We start from the raw sequence: 22,602 nt of genomic DNA, 5'->3' as shown, positions 1-22,602 counted from the left end.
AATAATATTATTTCGTTAATTTATGAAAATATCAAATTAGCCCGTAATCCTAAATCCTGATACATAAAGTTAGCCTATTAATTTAACACAGGTACGACTGTACTCAGTGTTGCACTATCAAATGCAATTGACGCGCCTCTATGCCAGGGTTTTTATGTTCCTGGTCAGGCTATAACGTAGAATAATATGTAAGTAAATAGTATAATGTCGTCGAATTGAAATATTTATATATTTAATATTTATTATGGTTTTGCAGTGGATGAGGACTATGACGTGCCAGCACTTATAAACGCTCTAACAATATTAATAGGTATCTCTGCGTGCGTTTGAGAGTTTCCCCTTTTGCTAACAAATAACATACTCTAATAACTTGTGTATAAGGTTGAATCTTAGGTGGTTGAATGAATATAACAGAGCTTTAGTTTGCATTAAAAATGCACAAATAAAATACCAATTATAACCTTATGTCTTCACCATTAAAGGATTTTGATATACTTTTTCGTGAAAACATTCATACTAAAATTAATAATAGCATGTCTATACTCTATTGTCTAAATATATCACCTAATCAAATTATAATATATGTATTTACGTAGTGTATTAATTTACTTATTCTATTTGTACAATCTAGAACGAATATTTAGATCAAATTGTCAATGACTATTCTCTAGAAGTTGGTGCGCGAAATCTGTTAAATACAACAAAGCGCAATTAACAGCTTCAACATTAATTTAGAACTGAAATTCAATGCAATAAGGTCTAAAATGCTTTGAAGACAGATTGTGCGAATTTCCCTTTAAAGTGTGCCGTCTGCTTCAATAACAAATAAATATTGAAACCATAGTCATATCAGTTATGGTGTTAAAAGCGATTCCCTATATTATTTTGCTTTTATCTGATGTTTTTGTTACACAAATATAATAAAACGGTATAAGACGATATCCCAATGATAAATGGATGTTGGACTGATCAAATCAAGATTCGAGGACCACGGGTTTGAACCCCTGTATCGTTGGATTCGTGGTGAACTCACAAGTAACATAAGCATATTTAGATTACCACGTGGAACGGGCCTATCTTTAAAAAATATATGTCAGTATATCTCTTTAAAAGCACACAGTACAGAAAAGATTTTCATATCACATAGGCATTGCAACATATTACTCGTATGGCACTTAAATGAAAAAATCCAATCCTTACGGCGACCCCAGTGCCCCAAAGGTCCTTGTTGGAAACCAGTGTCGTGGCATATTTACTTAAATTGGGCCAGGGACCTTTTTGGCACAGTTCGCAATCGTTAATTACGTTGAGTTTTTTTTATTGTGTGCCAAATAAACATTTTATTTCTTTCAATTGCCGTTTTATCACGTTTGTGTGACTCAAAATAAAGTCGGTTTGCATCTATTTGAATGTATGAATTAACGTTTTAGGTGCGGACTCTCTCTGCGGACGCTTGACGGAGAAGATAAACTCCAACCACAACCATAAACTCATACTGGCTCACATGCCTTTACTGATGGTTTGTTTGGAAGTAAGTATATTTTTCTCTATATCTATTTATTTATATTAGAGAAACAAACAATTTTGATATACAGACAAATAATCACACAAAAAATAGGACAGACAGTTTCCACAGTTAAGATGAATACAGAGTGCAGACTAAAAATTAATTAAATAACTCAGCTCGCGTTCTGAAACGTAAAATTTTCATGTATCCTTCTAACAAAAGTCATACGTAGTTTTCGTTCGCATTTTTGCTTCCTAAAGTTAAAACAGCCCAATAATAGCTTCCCAGTGGATGCTGACATACATTACAGAATAAGCGCGTGGAATGCTAAAACCTAGACTAGACTGCATCTCACTTAACACCAGGTGCGATTACGGTCAAATACCTGCCTTGTCATGCATAAAAAAAAACACTGAACCGATTTAGATGAAATTTTGTATGCAGAAACTTTGAGAGCCAGGTACAATCAGTAGTTCCCCGTTTCCCAGCGAAAAATACTTCTTTTTGTAAATATTTTTTCTTTTAACGTATACTTTGGATCTGTGAGAATTATGCGTGCAAATGTAGTTACTTCAGAGACATCACTCACCAAAAGGTCCGACAATAAATAAGTATTGATACCGATAATTCTTAATTTTAGGGTTTAGGCAAACTAGCGACCAAGTTTCCGACCATCGCGAACACCTCAATATACTGCTTGCGAGACTTCCTGGTAACACCTTCGCCGATCCTATTCAAGCTGCATAAGCTGGAGCTGGAGAAAACTGGCAAGGAACACATGAAGGTCACTTGTAAGTGATACAGATTTATAAATACAATCACGTCATTGTTTATAGGACGTAGCACACTTATCAACCCGGAAAGAGATCGTAATCGTATCAACACGAGGCGGTCAGTATTCTTTGTATGAAACTCCATACTGCAACGCACACTTATCCGCACCGCTTTCCGAGTTGAAAAGTCTGCTATGACCTTAACCCTCGGACAGTTTGTTTGTTTTCAACAAGTCAATCAACGTCAACAGTACCTATTGTCCTACAAAAATAATTCGCAGCTCAATAAATCTATTGACCTGCAACTTACGAATAACTTAGATCAAATTCAGTATTGGAAGTTGGACTTGCATAACATTTAGTGACTCTTGTTTATTCTTTTTTATACAACTTCTGTTGATTCTGTACTTTAATTTGTTACACATTTACTACTTTTTGGGTCCAATCCTTAGATAAGACATACTCATACAAACACCTTAATATTTTTACAAATTTTTATCAAAGCGAGCATATTTTCAATTAGCTTGATCATAATAGAAAATACATATTCTTGTGATTCCAACAATTTTTAGTCGTAGAATTAATCTCACACAAATTGTTATAATCCACAGTGCAAGGCAAAGAGCTCCAAGGGTTAACAGAGACAGGCGTTCCAGTCAAGTCCACGCCCTTCGAGAAGCTTCGAGACGCGGCCATAGAGAACCTTTGCGTGGCGCTTGAAGCGGCTTTAACTGTGGACCAGTTCTGTGTACCAGCGCTGGTCGGATCTGTCAGCAATAGGCTGTTCACCGCTGAGACTAGTGACAGGTAAGTCTTCGATTCTTATGTAGTTCTAATAAGGTGCTATTTTGCATCAAACATGTTGGTCAGGTGGGGCTATAGAGAACCTTTGCGTGGCGCTTGAAGCGGCTTTAACTGTGAACCAGTTCTGTGTACCAGCGCTGGTCGGATCTGTCAGCAATCGGCTGTTCACCGCTGAGACTAGCGATAGGTACGTGTTGGCTTCTTATGTAGTTGCAATAGGTACTATATTGCAACAAAAAATGTTAGTTGGATCCGGCCATTGAATGGAGAATGACTTATGGCATTAAGCTCGCCTTTTTGTACTGAACATTGTTGTGTGTGCAATAAAGTCTTTAAATAAATAAAAAAATTGAGAACCTTTGCGTGGCGCTTGAAGCGGCTTTAACTGTGGACCAGTTCTGTGTACCGGCGCTGGTTGGTTCTGTCAGCAATAGGCTGTTCACCGCTGAAACTAGCGACAGGTATGCACTTATGCAGGTTAAATGCAAGATATCTCCACTTAGCTCTAAAAACCGTAAGTCCTTAAGTAACAGTTTATTTTTTGCGACCACAAAGAGGAATATAACTCTCACTAGAAAATCAGCCATTACAATTTATGAATGTTCAATAAAGTATAAGAATAGAATAAGAATAACTTTATTGATGTAAATACATTGTAATGTTTTATATTGAAACCCTGACTCCTGAACTAGTGTAAACTAATTTAAAGATTAATTTTTAACGTTATCAATTTCTTTTTTGCAGTGAGTCGTCACTAATAAGCACCAACATAGTTATCATGTTGGGCCACGTAGCGGTCGCTTTGAAAGACACACCAAAGACTACGGATACGATTCTGCAATTCTTCCAGCAAAGGTAAAAATTGATTTATAGTTCTTTCTGTATGACCCAAAGATTGACTGGCGGAGAATGCTTTTAGCTGTTTAGCACACAGTCAACCTTTTGTATCCATTTTGTGCTATAAAGTTTTTAAATAATAAACTGACGCAGGCCGCTACCAATCGATCAACATGGAAAGCATTGGGGGAGGCCTATGTTCAGCAGTGGACGTCCTATGGCTGAAATGATGATGATGATGATGATGATGAATAAACTGATACTAAAATGTATTTTTGAGCCTTGCAACAATATTACAGTGAGTATCGTCCCTTCACTTCATTCTGGCAAAGTAATTTATCAGGAACTAGCGGCTGCCCGCGACTTCGTACGGGTGGGTGGATCCCGTTTTACCCCCTTAGGGGTTGACTTTTGCAAAATCCCGTTTTATTGAGCACCTGCGTTTTAAGAGGAACCCCCATGCAAAATTTGAGACTCCTAGCACTTGTAGTTTCTAAGTGAGTGAGTCAGTGACCTTTCGCTTTTATAGATATAGATTAATATAATTAGTTTGACTGTAAAGCATGACTACAGTTCCTCAAACCAAAGAACTTAAACTAAGAGCATAAAGAAATCTATCCTACTCAGATTTTTTTACAGGCTCTGCCGGTCGCCGTCATCCCTAGACACCCTGATAGTAGACCAGTTAGGCTGCATGGCGCTGGCCAGCCCAGAAGGGCCCGCCCATGACGAGATAATGCGGATGTTCACCGTCATCACGGTAGAAGCAGCCAGCGCTGCCTACCACCACACCGACGATAGGAAGCAGTACAGGTGAGATTATACATCTTATGTAGTTGCAATAAGTGTTATATTGCAACAAAAATGTTAGCCGAGGCCTTAGAAAACCGTTGCGCTTGAAGCGGTTTTAACTGTGGACCAGCGCTGGTTGAATCTATCAGTAATAGGCTGTTCACCGCTGAGAGGAAACAGTTCAAGTGAGATGCTGGAAATTAATCCAAGGTTCTACGTCCCTATACTACATATACCCTGGTCCACTAGTAGACCAACTAGGCTGCATGGCGCTGGCCAGCCCAGAAGGGCCCGCCCATGATGAGATAATGCGGATGTTCACCGTCATCACGGTAGAGGCAGCCAGCGCTGCCTACCACCACACCGACGATAGGAAACAGTACAGGTGAGATGTTGAAAATTAATCATAGGTTCTATGTCGCTATATACCTAAGGCGTTTCCGGACAGATACGACCTGCAAGCTTTCAAGAGGAGAGCGTATCTTCACCTTAAAGGCCGGCAACGCACCTGTAACGCCCCTGGGTCTGCGGGTGTCTATGGGCGACGGTAATCACTTACCATCAGGTGATCCGTCTGCTCGTTTGCCTCCTGTCACATAAAGAAAAAGGCCCGTTTCCACCAAAGCGGAGCGGAGACGAGAGGATAGGAGATGTGTGCTGTGCGTAGCTGCCAGTCTAGTGCTGTCTACGAATCGTATGATTGCTATATTACAACAAAAATGTTAGACGAGGCCTTAGAAAACCGTTGCGCTTGAAGCGGCTTTAACTGTGGACCTGTTCTGTGTACCAGCGCTGGTTGAATATAGATTCAACCAGCGCTGGTACACAGAACAGGTCCACAGTTAAAGCCGCTTCTACTGATACTGATAGCAGTAATAGGCTGTTCACCGCTGAGACTAGCGATATGAAACAGTACAGGTGAGATGTTGGTAAATCCAAGGTTCTACGTCCCTATACTGCATATACCCTGGCCCACTAGTGGACCAACTGGGCTGCATGGCGCTGGCCAGCCCAGAAGGGCCCGCCCATGATGAGATCATGCGGATGTTCACCGTCATCACGGTAGAGGCAGCCAGCGCTGCCTACCACCACACCGACGATAGGAAACAGTACAGGTGAGATGTTGGAAATTATCATAGGTTCTATGTCGCTGTATACCTAAGGCGTTTCCGGACGGATACGACCTGCAAGCTTTCAAGAGGAGAGCGTATCTTCACCTTAAAGGCCGGCGACGCACCTGTAACGCCTCTGGGCCTGCGGGTGTCTATGGGCGACGGTAATCACTTACCATCAGGTGATCCGTCTGCTCGTTTGCCTCCTGTCACATAAAAAAAAGGCCCGGTTTCCACCAAAGCGGAGCGGAGACGAGGATAGGAGGTGTGTGCTGTGCGTAGCTGCCAGTCTAGTGCTGTCTACGAATCGTATGATTGCTATATTACAACAAAAATGTTAGCCGATGCCTTAGAAAACCGTTGCGCTTGAAGCGGCTTTAACTGTGGACCTGTTCTGTGTACCAGCGCTGGTTGAATCTATCAGTAATAGGCCTTTCACCGCTGAGACTAGCGATATGAAACAATACAGGTGAGATGCTGGAAATTAATCCAAGGTTCTACGTCCCTATACTACATATACCCTGGTCCACTAATGGACCAACTAGGCTGCATGGCGCTGGCCAGCCCAGAAGGGCCCGCCCATGATGAGATCATGCGGATGTTCACCGTCATCACGGTAGAGGCAGCCAGCGCTGCCTACCACCACACCGACGATAGGAAGCAGTACAGGTGAGAGCATACATCGTATGTAGTTGCAGTAAGTGTTATATTGCAACAAAAATGTTAGACGAGGCCATGGCGTGGCGTTTGAAGCGGCTTTAGCTGTGGACCTGTTCTGTGTACCAGTGCTGGTTGAATCTATCAGTAATAGGCTGTTCACTGCTGATATTAGCGGTGCTGGAAATTAATCCAAGGTTCTACGTCCCTATACTACATATACCCTGGCCCACTAGTGGACCAACTGGGCTGCATGGCGCTGGCCAGCCCAGAAGGGCCCGCCCATGATGAGATCATGCGGATGTTCACCGTCATCACGGTAGAGGCAGCCAGCGCTGCCTACCACCATACCGACGATAGGAAGCAGTACAGGTGAGATTATACATCTTATGTAGTTGCAATAAGTGTTATATTGCAACAAAAATGTTAGCCGAGGCCATGGCGTGGCGCTTGAAGCGGCTTTAGTTGTGGACCTGTTCTCTGTACCAGAACTGCTTAGATCTATCAGTAATAGAATGTTCACTGCTGATATTAGCGGTGCTGGAAATAAATCCAAGGTTCTACGTCCCTATACTACATATACCCTGGCCCACTAGTGGACCAACTGGGCTGCATGGCGCTGGCCAGCCCAGAAGGGCCCGCCCATGATGAGATCATGCGGATGTTCACCGTCATCACGGTAGAAGCAGCCAGCGCTGCCTACCACCACACCGACGATAGGAAGCAGTACAGGTGAGATGTTGGAAATTAATCATAGGTTCTATGTCGCTATATACCTAAGGCGTTTCCGGACGGATACGACCTGCAAGCTTTCAAGAGGAGAGCGTATCTTCACCTTAAAGGCGGGTAACGCACCTGTAACGCCCCTGGGTCTGCGGGTGTCTATGGGCGACGGTAATCACTTACCATCAGGTGATCCGTCTGCTCGTTTGCCTCCTGTCACATAAAAAAAAGGCCCGGTTTCCACCAAAGCGGAGCGGAGACGAGAGGATAGGAGGTGTACGAATCGTATGGCTGCTATATTACAATAAAAATGTTAGACGAGGCCATAGCGTGGCGCTTGAAGCGGCTATAGCTGTGGATCTGTTCTGTGTACCAGCGCTGGTTGAATCTATCAGTAATAGGCTGTTCACTGCTGAGACTAGAGATATGAAACAGTACAGGTGAGATGCTGGAAATTAATCCAAGGTTCTACGTCCCTATACTACATATACCCTGGTCCACTAGTAGACCAGTTAGGCTGCATGGCTCTGGCCAGCCCAGAAGGGCCCGCCCATGATGAGATCATGCGGATGTTCACCGTCATCACGGTAGAGGCAGCCAGCGCTGCCTACCACCACACCGACGATAGGAAGCAGTACAGGTGAGATTATACATCTTATGTAGTTGCAATAAGTGTTATATTGGAAAAAAATGTTAGATGAGGCCATAGCGTGGCGCTTGAAGCGGCTTTAGCTGTGGACCTGTTCTGTGTACCAGCGCTGGTTGAATCTGTCAGTAATAGGCTGTTCACTGCTGAGACTAGCGATATGAAACAGTACAGGCGAGATGTTGGAATTTAATCAAAGTTTCTACGTCGCCATCATAGCATTCTGATATTAGACCAGTTGGCAGCCCAGAAGGGCCCGCCCATGATGAGATCATGCGGATGTTCACCGTCATCACGGTAGAGGCAGCCAGCGCTGCCTACCACCACACCGACGATAGGAAGCAGTACAGGTGAGATGTTGGAAATTAATCATAGGTTCTATGTGTCGCTATATACCTAAGGCGTTTCCGGACGGATACGACCTGCAAGCTTTCAAGAGGAGAGCGTATCTTCACCTTAAAGGCCAGCAACGCACCTGTAACGCCCCTGGGTCTGCGGGTGTCTATGGGCGACGGTAATCACTTACCATCAGGTGATCCGTCTGCTCGTTTGCCTCCTGTCACATAAAAAAAAGGCCCGGTTTCCACCAAAGCGGAGCGGAGACGAGGATAGGAGGTGTGTGCTGTGCGTAGCTGCCAGTCTAGTGCTGTCTACGAATCGTATGATTGCTATATTACAATAAAAATGTTAGACGAGGCCATAGCGTGGCGCTTGCAGCGGCTTTAGCTATGGACCTGTTCTGTGTACCAGCGCTGGTTGAATCTATCAGTAATAGGTCTTTCACCGCTGAGACTAGTCATAAAAACAGTACAGGTGAGATGCAGCTGCAAATCTATCAGTTTTTCTAATCAGGGCAAATATTATTTTGCCTAAAAAAAGTGACCTAGATGTGTGATTCTGTTGTTTACCTAAGACGTGTTCAAAAAAATAATCTCGATTTTTCAATTTATCGATAGAATAACATGCGCTTTTCACAAAGCGCCCCCTTCTTTTCATTTGGCGGCCCCCTTTAGACTTGTCCGGTGCTGGGCCCCAGTTTGCTCCCCTTAGACCCGTGCCTGGTTTGAGTGACGAACGATCCCTTTTCAAGTGTGCTTCGACCATATCCCCTGATGATGGTGAGTGATAATGTTATTTTAATTTCCCAGACACGTCTCAGGCGCAGTCCTAAACGCTCTCGCCAACATCGCCGCCAATGTCAGAGGAACGTCAGCCAGGTTGGAACTCCTCACTCGACTGTTAGAACTGTTCGTGCAGCTAGGCCTCGGGGGAGAGCGGGCTACGGACCGCTCGCCCGCGCCCGTGTTGAAAGCGTCGGGGAGCGCGGGGAATTTGGGCGTACTCATACCTGTTATAGCGGTGAGTTTATTTAAATATTTATAGATTTTTTTCATTTAAATTAGGTTCGATCCCCGATGCCGCTCGACTATTGTGTTGAATTCACTCGTAATACCAGCTTATTTAGCTTACAAAGAAGGGTCAACGGGATTATTCTTTAAAAAATATTTTATAACAAAAAATCAATTTTGTAAATAAAAATATAACTGGAATATATTGCCGTGTAGTCTTAACTGTTTAGCTGTTTTATTGGTTATTTGATATTGATAATTTGTAGATCGTAACCGTCACACAAACTCTCGCATCATAATAATTATGAAACTCACATAGATTCAAACCTATAATTGGTTTAATTTTAATATTTAGACCATACAAAAATCTATGAGATAAGCTTTTGCCCGCGTCTTCACCAGCATGTCACAGATCGGCATAAATTATAGCCTATAATATGTTAATCTGGGTTACAAACAATAATACTGTAAAGTTTCAACAAAATCCGTTCAGTAGTTTTTGCGTGAAAGAACGTGAACATCCAGACATCCAAACTTTCGCATTTATAATATCAGTGTGTTAAATAGTCATTACTTATTCTATTGTCTTTCCAGGTTCTAGTCAAAAGGTTGCCACACATAAAAAACCCGAAACCTCGTCTCCACAAACTGTTCAAAGACTTCTGGCTCTACTGCGTCGTCATGGGCTTTACTGCCGCAGAATCAGGTAAATATCTACACCATATGTATACAACTATATTATTTTATAGTCTCTATTATATTTTCACAAAAACTTCTGCTGGATAAGCTGTTAAGAATAAAAATTGTGCCTAACGAATGTTACTTAAAATACTAACTTTAAATCACGTAATTAATTATGACGTTTTATCAGTCACTATAGTTCGCGCAACCAGAGTTGAGGCCATCATATAAGCGAAGATTTGCATCTGTATACGCTTGTGACGCTGACGTCTCGCATATTTTGGCAGATTTGTGTGTTTCGTATTCAAATATTACATCAGTTTGTGAATTTGTTCACCTCAACTATTGTTGCGCTATCAATACTATAACTATACTACTGCTGGTCTTTGTATTGTACTTAGTTTTTCATGAAAATAAATATTTTATGAGTGTTTGTTTGTCATCTTCTTCATTATCACTCACTCTAGCAATTGATAAAATGAGTTTGTACAGTCCGACCAGGAACATAAAAACCCTCGCCATGTTGCGGAAAACTAATGGTACTAATTTCTTTTAATGGCAACAGTAACTGAAAACTTCATTGACACGTCACCTTGCATGTCAGTCTATTGCTGTCAAAGTGTAAACAAACTTTATTTTAAATGTGCGCAATTGATTTTGTGAATTAAATTGCTAAAATCTTTTTATAGTCGTGAAAGAAAAGTGGTTCACAATGTGTTAAAGTATTTGTCGAAGAGAAATACTAAGGGTTCGGACAATATTTTCATTGAATAATGTTTCCGACAAAGGTTGTCAAATTGACTGACATGTTTATCGCATAGTACAGTCCACTATGAAAATTAGCTGTGGCTTGTTTCAACTACCTATTTTAAAATTTTTTGTCGCTTTCTAATTGTTGAATTTTATGGAATTGGGAAAGAAGTACCGAGTTTGAAGCGTTCATGAGCAAACATTGCAGTTGAATATTCAAGTTCTGAATTTGATTATTGATGAATAATAAAATAAATCCTACTAGCTCGATTGATGGTTTCATTTAATTTATTTAAACCAGATTACCTATAATAATATTTTTTCGTTAATTTATGAAAATATCAAATTAGCCCGTAATCCTGAATCCTGATACATAAAGTTAGCCTATTAATTTAACACAGGTACGACTGTACTCAGTGTTGCACTATCAAATGCAATTGACGCGCCTCTATGCCAGGGTTTTTATGTTCCTGGTCAGGCTTTAATAGCAATCACATTCTAAATGGGCAATATTTTAGTTCAGAACAGCTTGTCTAGTGTTACATAGAAGTCTTTTTAACTTTGATACGAATTCCACGATTTTTAATGCTAAAATAAACTTACACAACGCTAAATGTAAATTATAAGTTTCTGAGTTAATTAGTAATATACTTCTTCTCTCAATGGCAATTACTATTACGTCACGTTAAGGAAATGCAGGTACAGGCGACGGCACGTTAAGTCAAATATTGTGGCATCTTATTACAGCTGTAATAAGTGCGATATTGCAACAAAAATGTATAGTCTGATTTGCTGGCGACTGTACAAATATTTGTCTAAGACACTGTCATTTTGAAAAAGTGTCGGGTTTTTATTTTGAGATCAAATAATGTTAAAAGCTGATGAAGATTAAAAGATATTGTGTCACGATTGAGACGTCGTGTGCAAATAATAAAATTTTAATTCTAACCAATCACATCACAGGCTTGAATCTAAGTACAAAATTAACTCGCGTCTTGAGTTCAGTTTCATAATCACGGTTTTAACATATTTGATCTCAAAAATCCGACTTAACTATGTATGCAAGGCCTAACTAACTGAACTATCTAAACAATTTTAAGCACTCATTTTCTGTATACAGAGTGTTTCTTGTAAGGTATTAAGCTATTGCGAGCAGATAGAAATGCGTCATACCTATACATTGAATCCCTATGTGTGTTCGGCGATTTTGCTTAGTAAAGGGTTATGATGTTTTAAAGTTTGTTTAGATGATCATATCTGAAAAAAAATAATTATAAGCTGCAATCTCTAAAATTGTGTTGCGAATAAAGAAGTCAAGATAAGAGTGCCCCAAAAATGTGTTAAAATGCTCTAAAGTAGCCAAGTTGTAAAGTGACAAACAATAACTTCCAAACTAAGCAAAATCACTGAACATGGCACATGTAAATTCATATGAGAACCATGTGGGTTCAATCTATAGGTATGACGCACATATTTCTTCTCGCACCGGCTTTCCACCTTGCAGGAAACACCCTGTATATCCAACTTGTGTTGTTTAATAGAAACGTTTAAACATCTTGTTGTCTCTTCCTCTATGGCCACGCCTGTAGCCATGCGGAAGCGTGAGTAAAAATGCTTCTAGAGTTATAGATGTATGTCCTTTGGTTTGTATTAATCATTTCTTTGTTTTTATGGTGTTGTATAATACAGTTTTATTTTTATGTGAATGTGATGTATTTTTTACAAGCAAAAAGAAAAGTCATTGTCACATCTTGACTTAATATTTTCAGGGTGTTTGTTAGAAAAGACTTCCAAATAACTAGACGTAGACGTGATGTTCATTATGAAAATTATGGAAATTTTCTTACTTTTAACTCCATGGTAAATAAACAAAATGTGAACGTAAATTAGTTTTGTCGGTCAGCAAGTTAAAAGTTTCTTGCAATTTACACCTTAACAGGTGGACTTAGGATCTATGTTTCGGACATAGAATCGAGATAGCTTAATTTTGATCATATATCCGAAATTTCTGTGCATCTAATATCAGTGTTGTTTATATAGCACCATAAAAACAGTTTTACTAAAATTGAACGCATTTAGTTTGGTGAAAAAATGACTTGGTTGAACTTGTAGTGTGTGTTATATGATTTTGTGTTTTACAGCGTGTGCTTTTAGGTCCAGTGTAGATTGCGTTGTTAGAATGGCTTGCCAGGGATTTGAACTAACTAATGAAATGTCATGTTGTTCCTCCATTAGATAATACAAGTCCAAATAATATATTTTATGTTCCTGGTCAAGCCACGTTTATTTTCTTTTTGTAGGAAACCTGTGAATAGATTTTTGCTTGTTGAGTGACTTTTCCAGTGATTTTATTTTATAAATAAACGCTAAACAATCATTATAATAAGTGAAAATAATTTTGCGGCCAAATGTAATATCTTTCTGTAAATACCTGCATAAAAGTTGCCATTTTTTGCATAATATCGTAAATTTAAAAAATAATTGACTACCCTAAAAATATGTTTAAAAATGTAAACTCCTTTTAAATGCCGTTAAAAACATTTAAAAAAATATTCAATTCATCGTTCAAAACAAACTATACACAAAACTAATACTGTATCTTTCTACAACTTTAGGACTCTGGCCTCAAGAATGGTACGCTGGAGTGAAAGAGATAGCCGTCAAGTCTCCCTTCCTCGTCTCTCAGACGTCACTGCGCTCGGAAATGCGCGAACTTCAATACACGTCAGCTGTCAGGAACGATTCTGTGTCACAAATTGAGTTGCAGGAGTTGAAGACTCAGATCTTGAACTTGTTGGAACATCCTGCTGATGTGACGGTTATTGTCAACAAGTTGACGTTTGCGCCGTGCATGTATCTGCTGAGCGTTTACTGGCTGGAGACTTTGAGGTAAGAATAATGTGATGTCAAGCTGTTTTCGTACTTAACTTCATTGTTTTAGATGACATAATTGGTAACGTTATGCCAATAACAAAAGTAAAAGTTTAGTCTAGCGGTCTCTGTATATCGCATTGGCTAAGTTTACAAAGTCTATAACTTCATCTATGTGCGCAAACGCATGATTTTTAATCGTATCATATTTATATTTTTAGGGTAACGAACTCTCCAGAGCCGAGTCTACAGCCGATCATAGAGTATTTGAGTGACACCGCGCTTCAGAAAGACAAGAGTGGAATGTGGCAATGTGTTGCCAGGTAAGACTTGTTACTTTAATATCACTACCAAATTTTGATCCAGTCATAAATAAAAACATTAAAAAAATGTAATATACGTTTTCAAAGAACAGCGCAGATCTGGGAATCAGAGACCGTTGCAACATGTAAACAACGTGACATGCTGAAGAATTCTATCAATATTTCCACGCAGTTTTACCAGTTAAATAAAACCTAACTAACATAGCAAAATAATGAGGGCTATCGTTTTAGAGCTCATCAGTTGGCACCACTGTAGAGGTCACTGTCATTTGCTAGTGGGCGAAGACAGTGATGCCAACTGATAAAAGGACAATAAAAACGATAACCCTTATTATAATTTAAAATCTTTTTTGCAGTGTTGGCGACAAAGTATTCCAAAAGTTCCTTGACGTAATGTCAGAGAAAGTCAAAGATGAGTCCCGGGAGAGGGAACTAGAGAGTCACGCTCAGTTCCTACTGGTGAACTTCAACCACATCCACAAGCAAATCAGAAGGGTCGCCGACAAGTGGCTGGCCGGCTTGGTGGACAGATTCCCTCATCTCTTATGGAACTGTAGGGTAAGTTGACAACAGACTTCTTGAGAGAGAGCTGGAAAGCCACGGCCTATTTCTGATGGTGACCTGTATTGCACCTGATGGAAAGCGATAACCAGGCGGAAGGTTGAAAGCGAGCGTCACCCAGAATCTTCAACCCAGAGGAACTGGCTATTATATCTCCAACTGCTGAAACACAACAATGCTCTTATCATTGTTATTATACGACGATGTTGATGTGATGTTTGACAAATCCAGAGTTCTTGGAAGGCTTCTCTCAGGCTCCATATGCATCCATGGAATCTTCCCAATATAGTGGTTTATGCCAACTTGCAATTTCGAATGAATCACTACCTTATCTTAGACGTTATGATTAACAAGTTTTTTTCACTCTCAACGAATAATTTAATAAATTCACAGGTGCTATGGTCAATGCTGGACATCCTTCAAGTATTGAGCTTCAGTCTGGAACTTGACGCAAACCAAGAAACACCTCTGTTGAAGGTGCCCGGCACTGACTTCACTCTACAGCTGCAAGACACATTGGAAGGGAGAGAGGTACGTATTGTGATTGAAATATGAGTTAGAAATCCGTAACCACTTTGTTAAGGTATGTTGACATTGTCTTATGGCGTGGGCAGAGATTGCAACACAACTTTTTGTAATTAAATAATACTAAGAATAATTTATTCAGCATATTATAAAAAATACAGTTCATAACATTATCCAAAAGAAGCTATGCCGAAGAGGCGCCCTCTCAGCAATATTCGTGATTAACACAAACGTTATGTCGAGAAGCTGGTTTTCAGCGGGATCCAACACACTATGATCTATAAGGATTGCGGATTGCAAATCATTACTTTGGGACGATAATATGTGCTAGTATTGAAAAGAAGCAGCACAAAAAACTCCTTTCTACTACGTAATTTCAAGGATGTATTCTTATATGTTTTTTAGTACATTATGTTCTGGGAACCAGAGAACCACATGGCATTAAGCTCGCCTGTTGTACCACTGTATTTTATGTGTGCAATAAAGATTTTAAATAAATAAATAAATATTAATGGCATTGTACTTTTAGAGCATCGTAAAAGACTTCGCCGACCGTTGCCACGGCATTGTCCAAGAGGCTATGAAATGGGCGCCCCAGTCGACAAGATCACATTTGCAAGAATACCTCAACCAAGTAAGTTTATTTTGATATAGCAGTCTATATTATTCTATCTACCTATACAGTCGGAGCTATTAGCCTAGCTTAGCTATTCCTTCCTTTAAGTCTAAAATTATTATAAAGCAGGAAACAAGAAAAAGTATTACCACCAAATGATTTGACTTTCTTGACTTGTTTACTATCGCCCGTATTCACAAACTATGCTTGCTTAAGTGAAACAACAAATCGAACGCACAGCGTTGAATAGAGCTCTGTGATTGGTTCGTGTGTAACCCTGTGTGTCCACGCGCACTGTGAGACCTCATAGTAATGTTTGTGAATACGGGTGTATGCTTCAAAAGACTGCCCTCTTTTGGTAAGATTCGAACCCATTTGAATAAGACATTTTAGTCTTAAGAGAGAGGTCTCTTGTTTGTAGTTTAGACTCTCTCACAACTCTAGCTAGACAGTATGCTGTATGCGATTTTAAACTGTAAAGTCTTCCCTTCTAGGTTCCAAATTCAACGCTTTGGCACCACTGTGGTCTAGCATTAGCTACGGGTGCGTTATTAGGCGCAGCTGGTCTCAATCGTATGTCAGCGCCTTTACCCCGCGCTGCGTTGGACAAGCGGCCGCCTTGTGTGACTCAAGACTCGGCTGCTTTATTAGCTGTAGTGTCGCAACGAAGTCGATATGCGGGCGAGGTGAGATGAACCTTTCTTACTAGATTCCGTCTCAAGTAGACTCAAATAGAATTACGTTAGAACGTCAAATGTTTCGGCCAAGTTGGTCTCAATCGTATGTCGGCGCCTTTACCTCGCGCTGCGTTGGACAAGCGGCCGCCTTGCGTGACTCAAGACTCCGCTGCTTTATTGGCTGTAGTATCACAACGAAGTCGGTATGCGGGCGAGGTGAGATGAACCTTTATTACTATATTCTGTCTCAAGTAGACTCAAATAGAATTACATTAGAACGTCAAATATTTCGGCCAAGTTGGTCTCAATCGTATGTCGGCGCCTTTACCTCGCGCTGCGTTGGACAAGCGGCCGCCTTGCGTGACTCAAGACTCCGCTGCTTTGTTGGCTGTAGTATCACAAAGAAGTCGGTATGCGGGCGAGGTGAGATGAACCTTTCTTACTAGATTCCGTCTCAAGTAGACTCAAATAGAATTACGTTAGAACGTCAAATGTTTCGGCCAAGTTGGTCTCAATCGTATTTCGGCGCCTTTACCCCGCGCTGCGTTGGACAAGCGGCCGCCTTGCGTGACTCAAGACTCGGCTGCTTTGTTGGCTGTTGTGTCTCAGAGGAGCCGGTATGCTGGCGAGGTAAGACAAGCCTTTCTAACTAGATTCCGTCTCAAGTAGACTCAAATAGAATTACATTAGAACGTCAAATATTTCGGCCAAGTTGGTCTCAATCGTATGTCAGCGCCTTTACCTCGCGCTGCGTTGGACAAACGGCCGCTTTGTGTGACTCAAGACTCCGCTGCTTTATTGGCCGTTGTATCTCAAAGGAGCCGGTATGCTGGAGAGGTGAGAAAGCTTATTTGTAATCATCATCTGTATCAACCACTACAAAGGCTGCTGCGATACAGATCTGCGAGTCTAGTGCAAAAGTCGGTGAGATCACAATGTCTAATCCATGTGCCAATAATTAATTATGTATAGCGTTATGAAAACGAAACGCACTCGTAAATAACGTTTAACGTTTTAACTGTCTCAATGAACTATCTTGAGTGAGGCACTTTAAACTATGGCGTATATGACCACTAGCGTAGTTTTTTCCATACGTTTTGACAGATGACGAAGTCAAACAACAGTCAAAACTTATGTAAGATGGCATTGGATGATATATGAATTTGATATGAATAGGCGTTATTAATTTAAGGTAGGGTATTCTCAGTTCTTATTAGCAAGTGACATCATCCTTTTATCAATGCAGGTAGCAGGGGCAGTATTCGCTGAAGGTGGCGGCGAAGCTGCCGTTTGGAGGGTAGGCGCGCGCCTCCACACAGCACTCAAGGAAGCCTGTTCAAGTGGGAGTGAGACCTCCCACCGGGCCGCGCTTTGGAGGGCCACGGCGCTGTTAGTCCACGCGAGACACTTCAACATACATGCCAATACGGCACCTACTGCGAGGGCACTGTTACATTCTGTTGGTGAGCGAACATTTGTTAATAAACACACATAATGGGCCTTGTGATGTGAGGCTTCAAAGAAGCCTGCTCTAGTGGGAGTGAGACCTCCCACCGGGCCGCTCTGTGGAGGGCCACGGCGCTGTTGGTCCACGCGAGACACTTCAACATACACGCTAATACCGCGCCCACTGCAAGGGCATTGTTACATTCTGTTGGTGAGCGAACATTTGTTAACAAACACACATAATGGGCCTTGTGATGTGAGGCCTCAAAGAAGCCTGCTCTAGTGGGAGTGAGACCTCCCATCGGGCCGCTCTGTGGAGGGCCACGGCGTTGTTAGTCCACGCGAGACACTTCAATATACACGCCAATACGGCACCTACTGCGAGGGCGCTGTTACATTCTGTTGGTGAGCGAACATTTGTTAATAAACACACATAATGAGCCTTGTGATGTGAGGCCTTAAGGAGGCCTGCTCTAGTGGGAGTGAGACGTCCTACCGGGCCGCTCTATGGAAGGCCACGGCGCTGCTAGTCCATGCGAGACATTTCAACATACATGCCAATACGGAACCTACTGCGAGGGCGCTGTTACATTCTGTTGGTGAGCGAACATTTGTTAATAAACACACATAATGGGCCTTGTGATGTGAGGCTTTAAGGAGGCCTGCTCTAGTGGGAGTGAGACCTCCCATCGGGCCGCGCTTTGGAGGGCCACTGCGCTGTTAGTCCACGCGAGACACTTCAATATACACGCTAATACGGCACCTACTGCGAGGGCGCTGTTACATTCTGTTGGTAAGAGAAATTTCCTTAGCGAATACACATCATAAGTAGTGACGATTCAGAGGCCTGCTCTAGCGGGAGTGAGACCTCCCATCGGGCCGCTCTGTGGAGGGCCACAGCGCTGTAAGTCCACGCGAGACACTTCAACATACACGCCAATACTGCACCTACTGCGAGGGCACTGTTACATTCTGTTGGTAAGAGAAATCTCCTTAGCGAATACACATCATAAGTAGTGACAATTCAGAGGCCTGCTCTAGCGGGAGCGAGACCTCCCATCGAGCCGCGCTTTGGAGGGCCACGGCGTTGTTAGTCCACGCGAGACACTTCAACATACACGCTAATACCGCGCCCACTGCGAGGGCACTGTTACATTCTGTTGGTGAGCAAACATTTGTTGACAAATATTTACGATGAACCCTGTAGCATGAGGCTCGTGAGGGCTTAAAGGCCTGCTTCAATGACAGCGAGTCGTTGTGAAGAGCCACGGCTTTATTAGTCCACGCAAGACACATTAACATAATGCCAACAATGCCAACATCGCTCTCATTGCGTCGCGGGCTTTGTAACAATTCGTTGGTAAGTATTTAGCAAATGCACTTGATGTGGCGTGCGTGAGTGAATCCTTCATTAGTGAGAAGCCACACGGTGCGGTGTGGCTTCTCAACAATCATTTTACCGCATCACTGTACGTACACATGTGGTATGCAGCGCCGCAATACAGCACCGCCTCGCTAAATCAAAGTGCGGTGTGCCTGCGGTGGCATATCATTCATTTTTATATGCAGGACGCCGCAGCGACGTCGCTCCGCGCCGCGCCGCGACCGCACCGCACCGTGTAGCTTCTCCCTTATGCTTGAGATCTTATATGGTGCTCGTGACATTGCTTATCCCCTTGGTTCATAATCGATTTATTGTCTTTTTACTGAATTAAAAGCCGTGTGGTGACGGCAGAGTAGAACACATTTGTCACCAACCCCTACTCGTTCCACGGGTGTCGTAAGAGGTGACTTAGGGGCTACACATGAAACAGAGAACGGGCAGCAGCGCTCTCTGAAAAACATCAATTTTTTAAACTGCGATCTCCAACCCGCCTGCCAAGCGTGGGGATTATGGTAAAACTCTCCACTATAGTGGAGGAGGCTCATAGTCCGGCAGTGGACTGTAAAGGGCTGTTGATGATGATGATGATGACTAAATTAAAAACCCGTTTGTCTCCCCCCAGCGTGGTCACAAGTGGAAATCTTCACGGAGGACGCGGTCAGCACGGCGGTGGAGTGCTGGCAGTGGCTGACGACGTCCCGGCCGGACCTGGAGCTGCGGCTGGTGCAGGAGGTGTTCGCGGCCTGGCAGTGCACCGCGGACCGCAGGATGGGGCTGTTCTCGCGGCAGGCCGACGAGATCAGCCCGCTGGCCGCCTATGAAGGTGGGTTTTGGTATTCAATTATAGCTCAGGGTGGTCCCAAGCGAGGACACTCACTCTCGAAAAAGAAACCAAGCTCCTGGTGGCTGAGAGGAAAAACTGGAGGAAGATTCTGGGGCCTGAAGTTGATCCGAGGAGAAGAAAGAGTGCGGAATTGAAAGATCTTGTTGCTGAGCCAAACATCATTGGCGAAATAGAAGCTAATAGACTTTTCTGGCTCCGTCATCTGGAAAGAACGGGAGAGCATCGTGGGGTGAAGCAAGTGTATTTCCCGATCGTCCCAAGTACTTCTGAGGAGATGGAGTCACTAAGGACCTGCTCGATCTCCCGTCGATAACTGGCAAGATGTGGCGCAAAACAGACTAGAGACAGGCTGCAGGTCGCAGCTTACGTTAATAAAATACATTTGAAAATTTCTTCATGTTTATAGATGTTTCCGTAGCTCATTATTTCAAGGACTCTCGGCAAGCGAAAGGCCGTAGATATAAATCCCACTCATGCAGCCAATTTGTTCAAGTTCTGAGTTATCAATAATGTATTTTATAGGTCAAACCTTGTGCCATCGTGGAGAGTGTAGGCCGAATTCGTGATTTACATCTGGTAAAAGACAGGACAAGCCGGCGTGGGCAGGCCTCCTACTAGGTGGATCGACGATCTGGTTAAGGTCGCGGGAGGTGCCTGGATGGGAGCGACGCAGGACCGGTCTTTGTGAAAATCTTTGGGGGAGGCCTATGTCCAGCAGTGGACGTCTTTCGGCTGAAATGAACGAAAAGACAGGCTCGTGCTCCTGGAGTGAGACTAAATGACTTAAGGATGATGATTGTGTTTATTTTCTAGGTGCAAAACTGGAGCCCCGACCGCCATTCGTGGCGCCGCATGCGGTGTGGGTGCGCTACTTGTGCGAGGTGGCCGAGACCGCCAAATACAACAGCCTGGAGAAGGTTGAGATGTTGGCTAGTTTACTGCACAGGTCAGTTTAACGCCAGAGGAAATATAACCTTATTTTAATTCAGCTTAAAGTTAGTAGACTAATGCCCGTTTTCACCATCAATCCCTAATTTTACTGACCCCTATTGTAACATTTAACAGGCATTTTTTAAGGGTCACTTAAAAATAGGGATTGATGGTGAAAACGGGCATGACACAAATATCCTAAAACCTCCTATATTTGTTTAGTAAATTCGTTGCGGGTTCCAAGTCAGTGATCTCCTGGGACCTCAACCTTTATTGGTTGGATTTCTATAGAGGTCAAACTGTAGAGATCCTGGTAACAGGTGTTGCAGCGGAGAGAAGAATGGTGATGTGATTAAGATATAAAACAATCTACCCGAATAATATACATCGCTTCTTTTCACGTGGTATTTTCAATATAACCACTGTAGAGGAAATAATAAATAATCGCACATTCACAAACACTGTTCTTCTTCTTTTCGTGTCGACAACAAACCTACACAGTGTTAGCCCAAAACTCCGCCACAAGAGTGACGACAAACACTATTTATTTGGTTTCAGATCTTTACCAATCACCGTTGGTGATGTGAGGGATCACATCAATCGTCACGTGGAAGCAGTTGGTGTCAGGTTTAGGTAAGAAAAATAATCGAATCGCATATCATTTTCTTAACAACTAAAGGACATTGTCAGAAACCGCCTAAAAAACCGCCCAAAAACATTAACCCATCATAATTATTTTCTATTTTTTTTAATACATTAAGCACCCTTTCGTTCTAATGGACACTTAAGCATTGAAAAATTAAATAAATAAGTCTTTTAACGTTTATTCTATAATACTATTACAACTTCCGGACGTTTTGGTGCGTGGCATGGTCTAAAACCTATCAAGTTCCATAATTTTTGCCGATAAAATCTGTACGAGGCATTACCGTACTTTATTGCTGGGAGTCCATGTATAGTGATGTTCCTGCGGCCATCATAGACAATAAAATATCGATTTTGAAAATAAAATAAATCGATTAAACTGCTTTGAAGACTAGATTTGCGTTAAAAGCTAAAAAGATATTGACACTATTACAAGAAGCTATCTAAAGTGTCCAACTGGTCGAAGGTCGTAAATAAAATAAAAATAATTAGGACCATAAACTGATATTCATGGTATCATAACTGTAAAAGTGTCAGAATCCGATGTTGAATCCAATGCCAGTTGAAGTGTGAGGAACATATATCAACCTAGTATAGTTGCCAGTCTCTCATAATCTATGCCAATGAGGGTTTTCGCGATTGAAAAATCCGCCAGATGGCAATACGTAGACGTGAGGTCCAAATGCTGCATGATTGGTTATTTTTGACATGACATTGACAGATATGTCAAAATCCACCAATCATGCAGCATTTGGACCTCGCGTCTACGTATTGCCATCTCGCGGATTTTTCAATCGCGAAAACCCTCATTCATAGCACATTAATAATAGACCAAATGAACTTTTATAGATTGTGAAAGAGAAGATAAAGATTTTATTATTTTATTAAAATCTTGCCACGAAGTAGTTTTTCAGTAGAAACCAGGATTGTATAATCGCTACAGGCAAGTATCAGAACATTTTATAAATATTTTTAATCGATTATATCCTTGTGAATCGTTTTAATAAATTGTCATTTTACTTTTTCAATTAAAACTTTTTCAATCCCTAGTCTTGTCAAACTGTCATAATGTCAACAAATTATCAATGTCACGTCAGTTGACTCAATTTCAGTCTTCTGTGCGTTTATTGTATTTTTATTTCAATGAAA

The 22,602-nt window shown here is 41.8% G+C and overlaps 1 protein-coding gene across 1 annotated transcript in view; it reads left to right on the top strand.

Moving 5' to 3' along the window:
- The window catches only part of LOC135082442 (phosphatidylinositol 4-kinase alpha), a 50,797-nt gene that overhangs the window by 8,905 nt on the left and 19,290 nt on the right, over positions 1–22,602 (top strand). The window contains exons 6-24 of the mRNA XM_063977237.1: positions 1,431–1,531; positions 2,148–2,298; positions 2,892–3,087; positions 3,829–3,939; positions 4,561–4,734; positions 9,000–9,210; positions 9,795–9,906; positions 13,247–13,520; positions 13,724–13,825; positions 14,182–14,383; positions 14,780–14,917; positions 15,441–15,545; positions 16,022–16,213; positions 17,451–17,667; positions 17,718–17,861; positions 18,679–18,813; positions 19,657–19,857; positions 20,692–20,824; positions 21,367–21,441. Of these exons, the coding sequence (XP_063833307.1) occupies positions 1,431–1,531; positions 2,148–2,298; positions 2,892–3,087; positions 3,829–3,939; positions 4,561–4,734; positions 9,000–9,210; positions 9,795–9,906; positions 13,247–13,520; positions 13,724–13,825; positions 14,182–14,383; positions 14,780–14,917; positions 15,441–15,545; positions 16,022–16,213; positions 17,451–17,667; positions 17,718–17,861; positions 18,679–18,813; positions 19,657–19,857; positions 20,692–20,824; positions 21,367–21,441 (2,974 nt within the window). The remainder of the gene's footprint in view (positions 1–1,430; positions 1,532–2,147; positions 2,299–2,891; positions 3,088–3,828; positions 3,940–4,560; positions 4,735–8,999; positions 9,211–9,794; positions 9,907–13,246; positions 13,521–13,723; positions 13,826–14,181; positions 14,384–14,779; positions 14,918–15,440; positions 15,546–16,021; positions 16,214–17,450; positions 17,668–17,717; positions 17,862–18,678; positions 18,814–19,656; positions 19,858–20,691; positions 20,825–21,366; positions 21,442–22,602) is intronic.

Source organism: Ostrinia nubilalis, chromosome 21, assembly GCF_963855985.1.
Source record: "Ostrinia nubilalis chromosome 21, ilOstNubi1.1, whole genome shotgun sequence".
Classification (NCBI taxonomy): Eukaryota; Metazoa; Arthropoda; class Insecta; order Lepidoptera; family Crambidae; genus Ostrinia; species Ostrinia nubilalis.
This window is presented reverse-complemented; position numbering and strand designations above follow the sequence as displayed.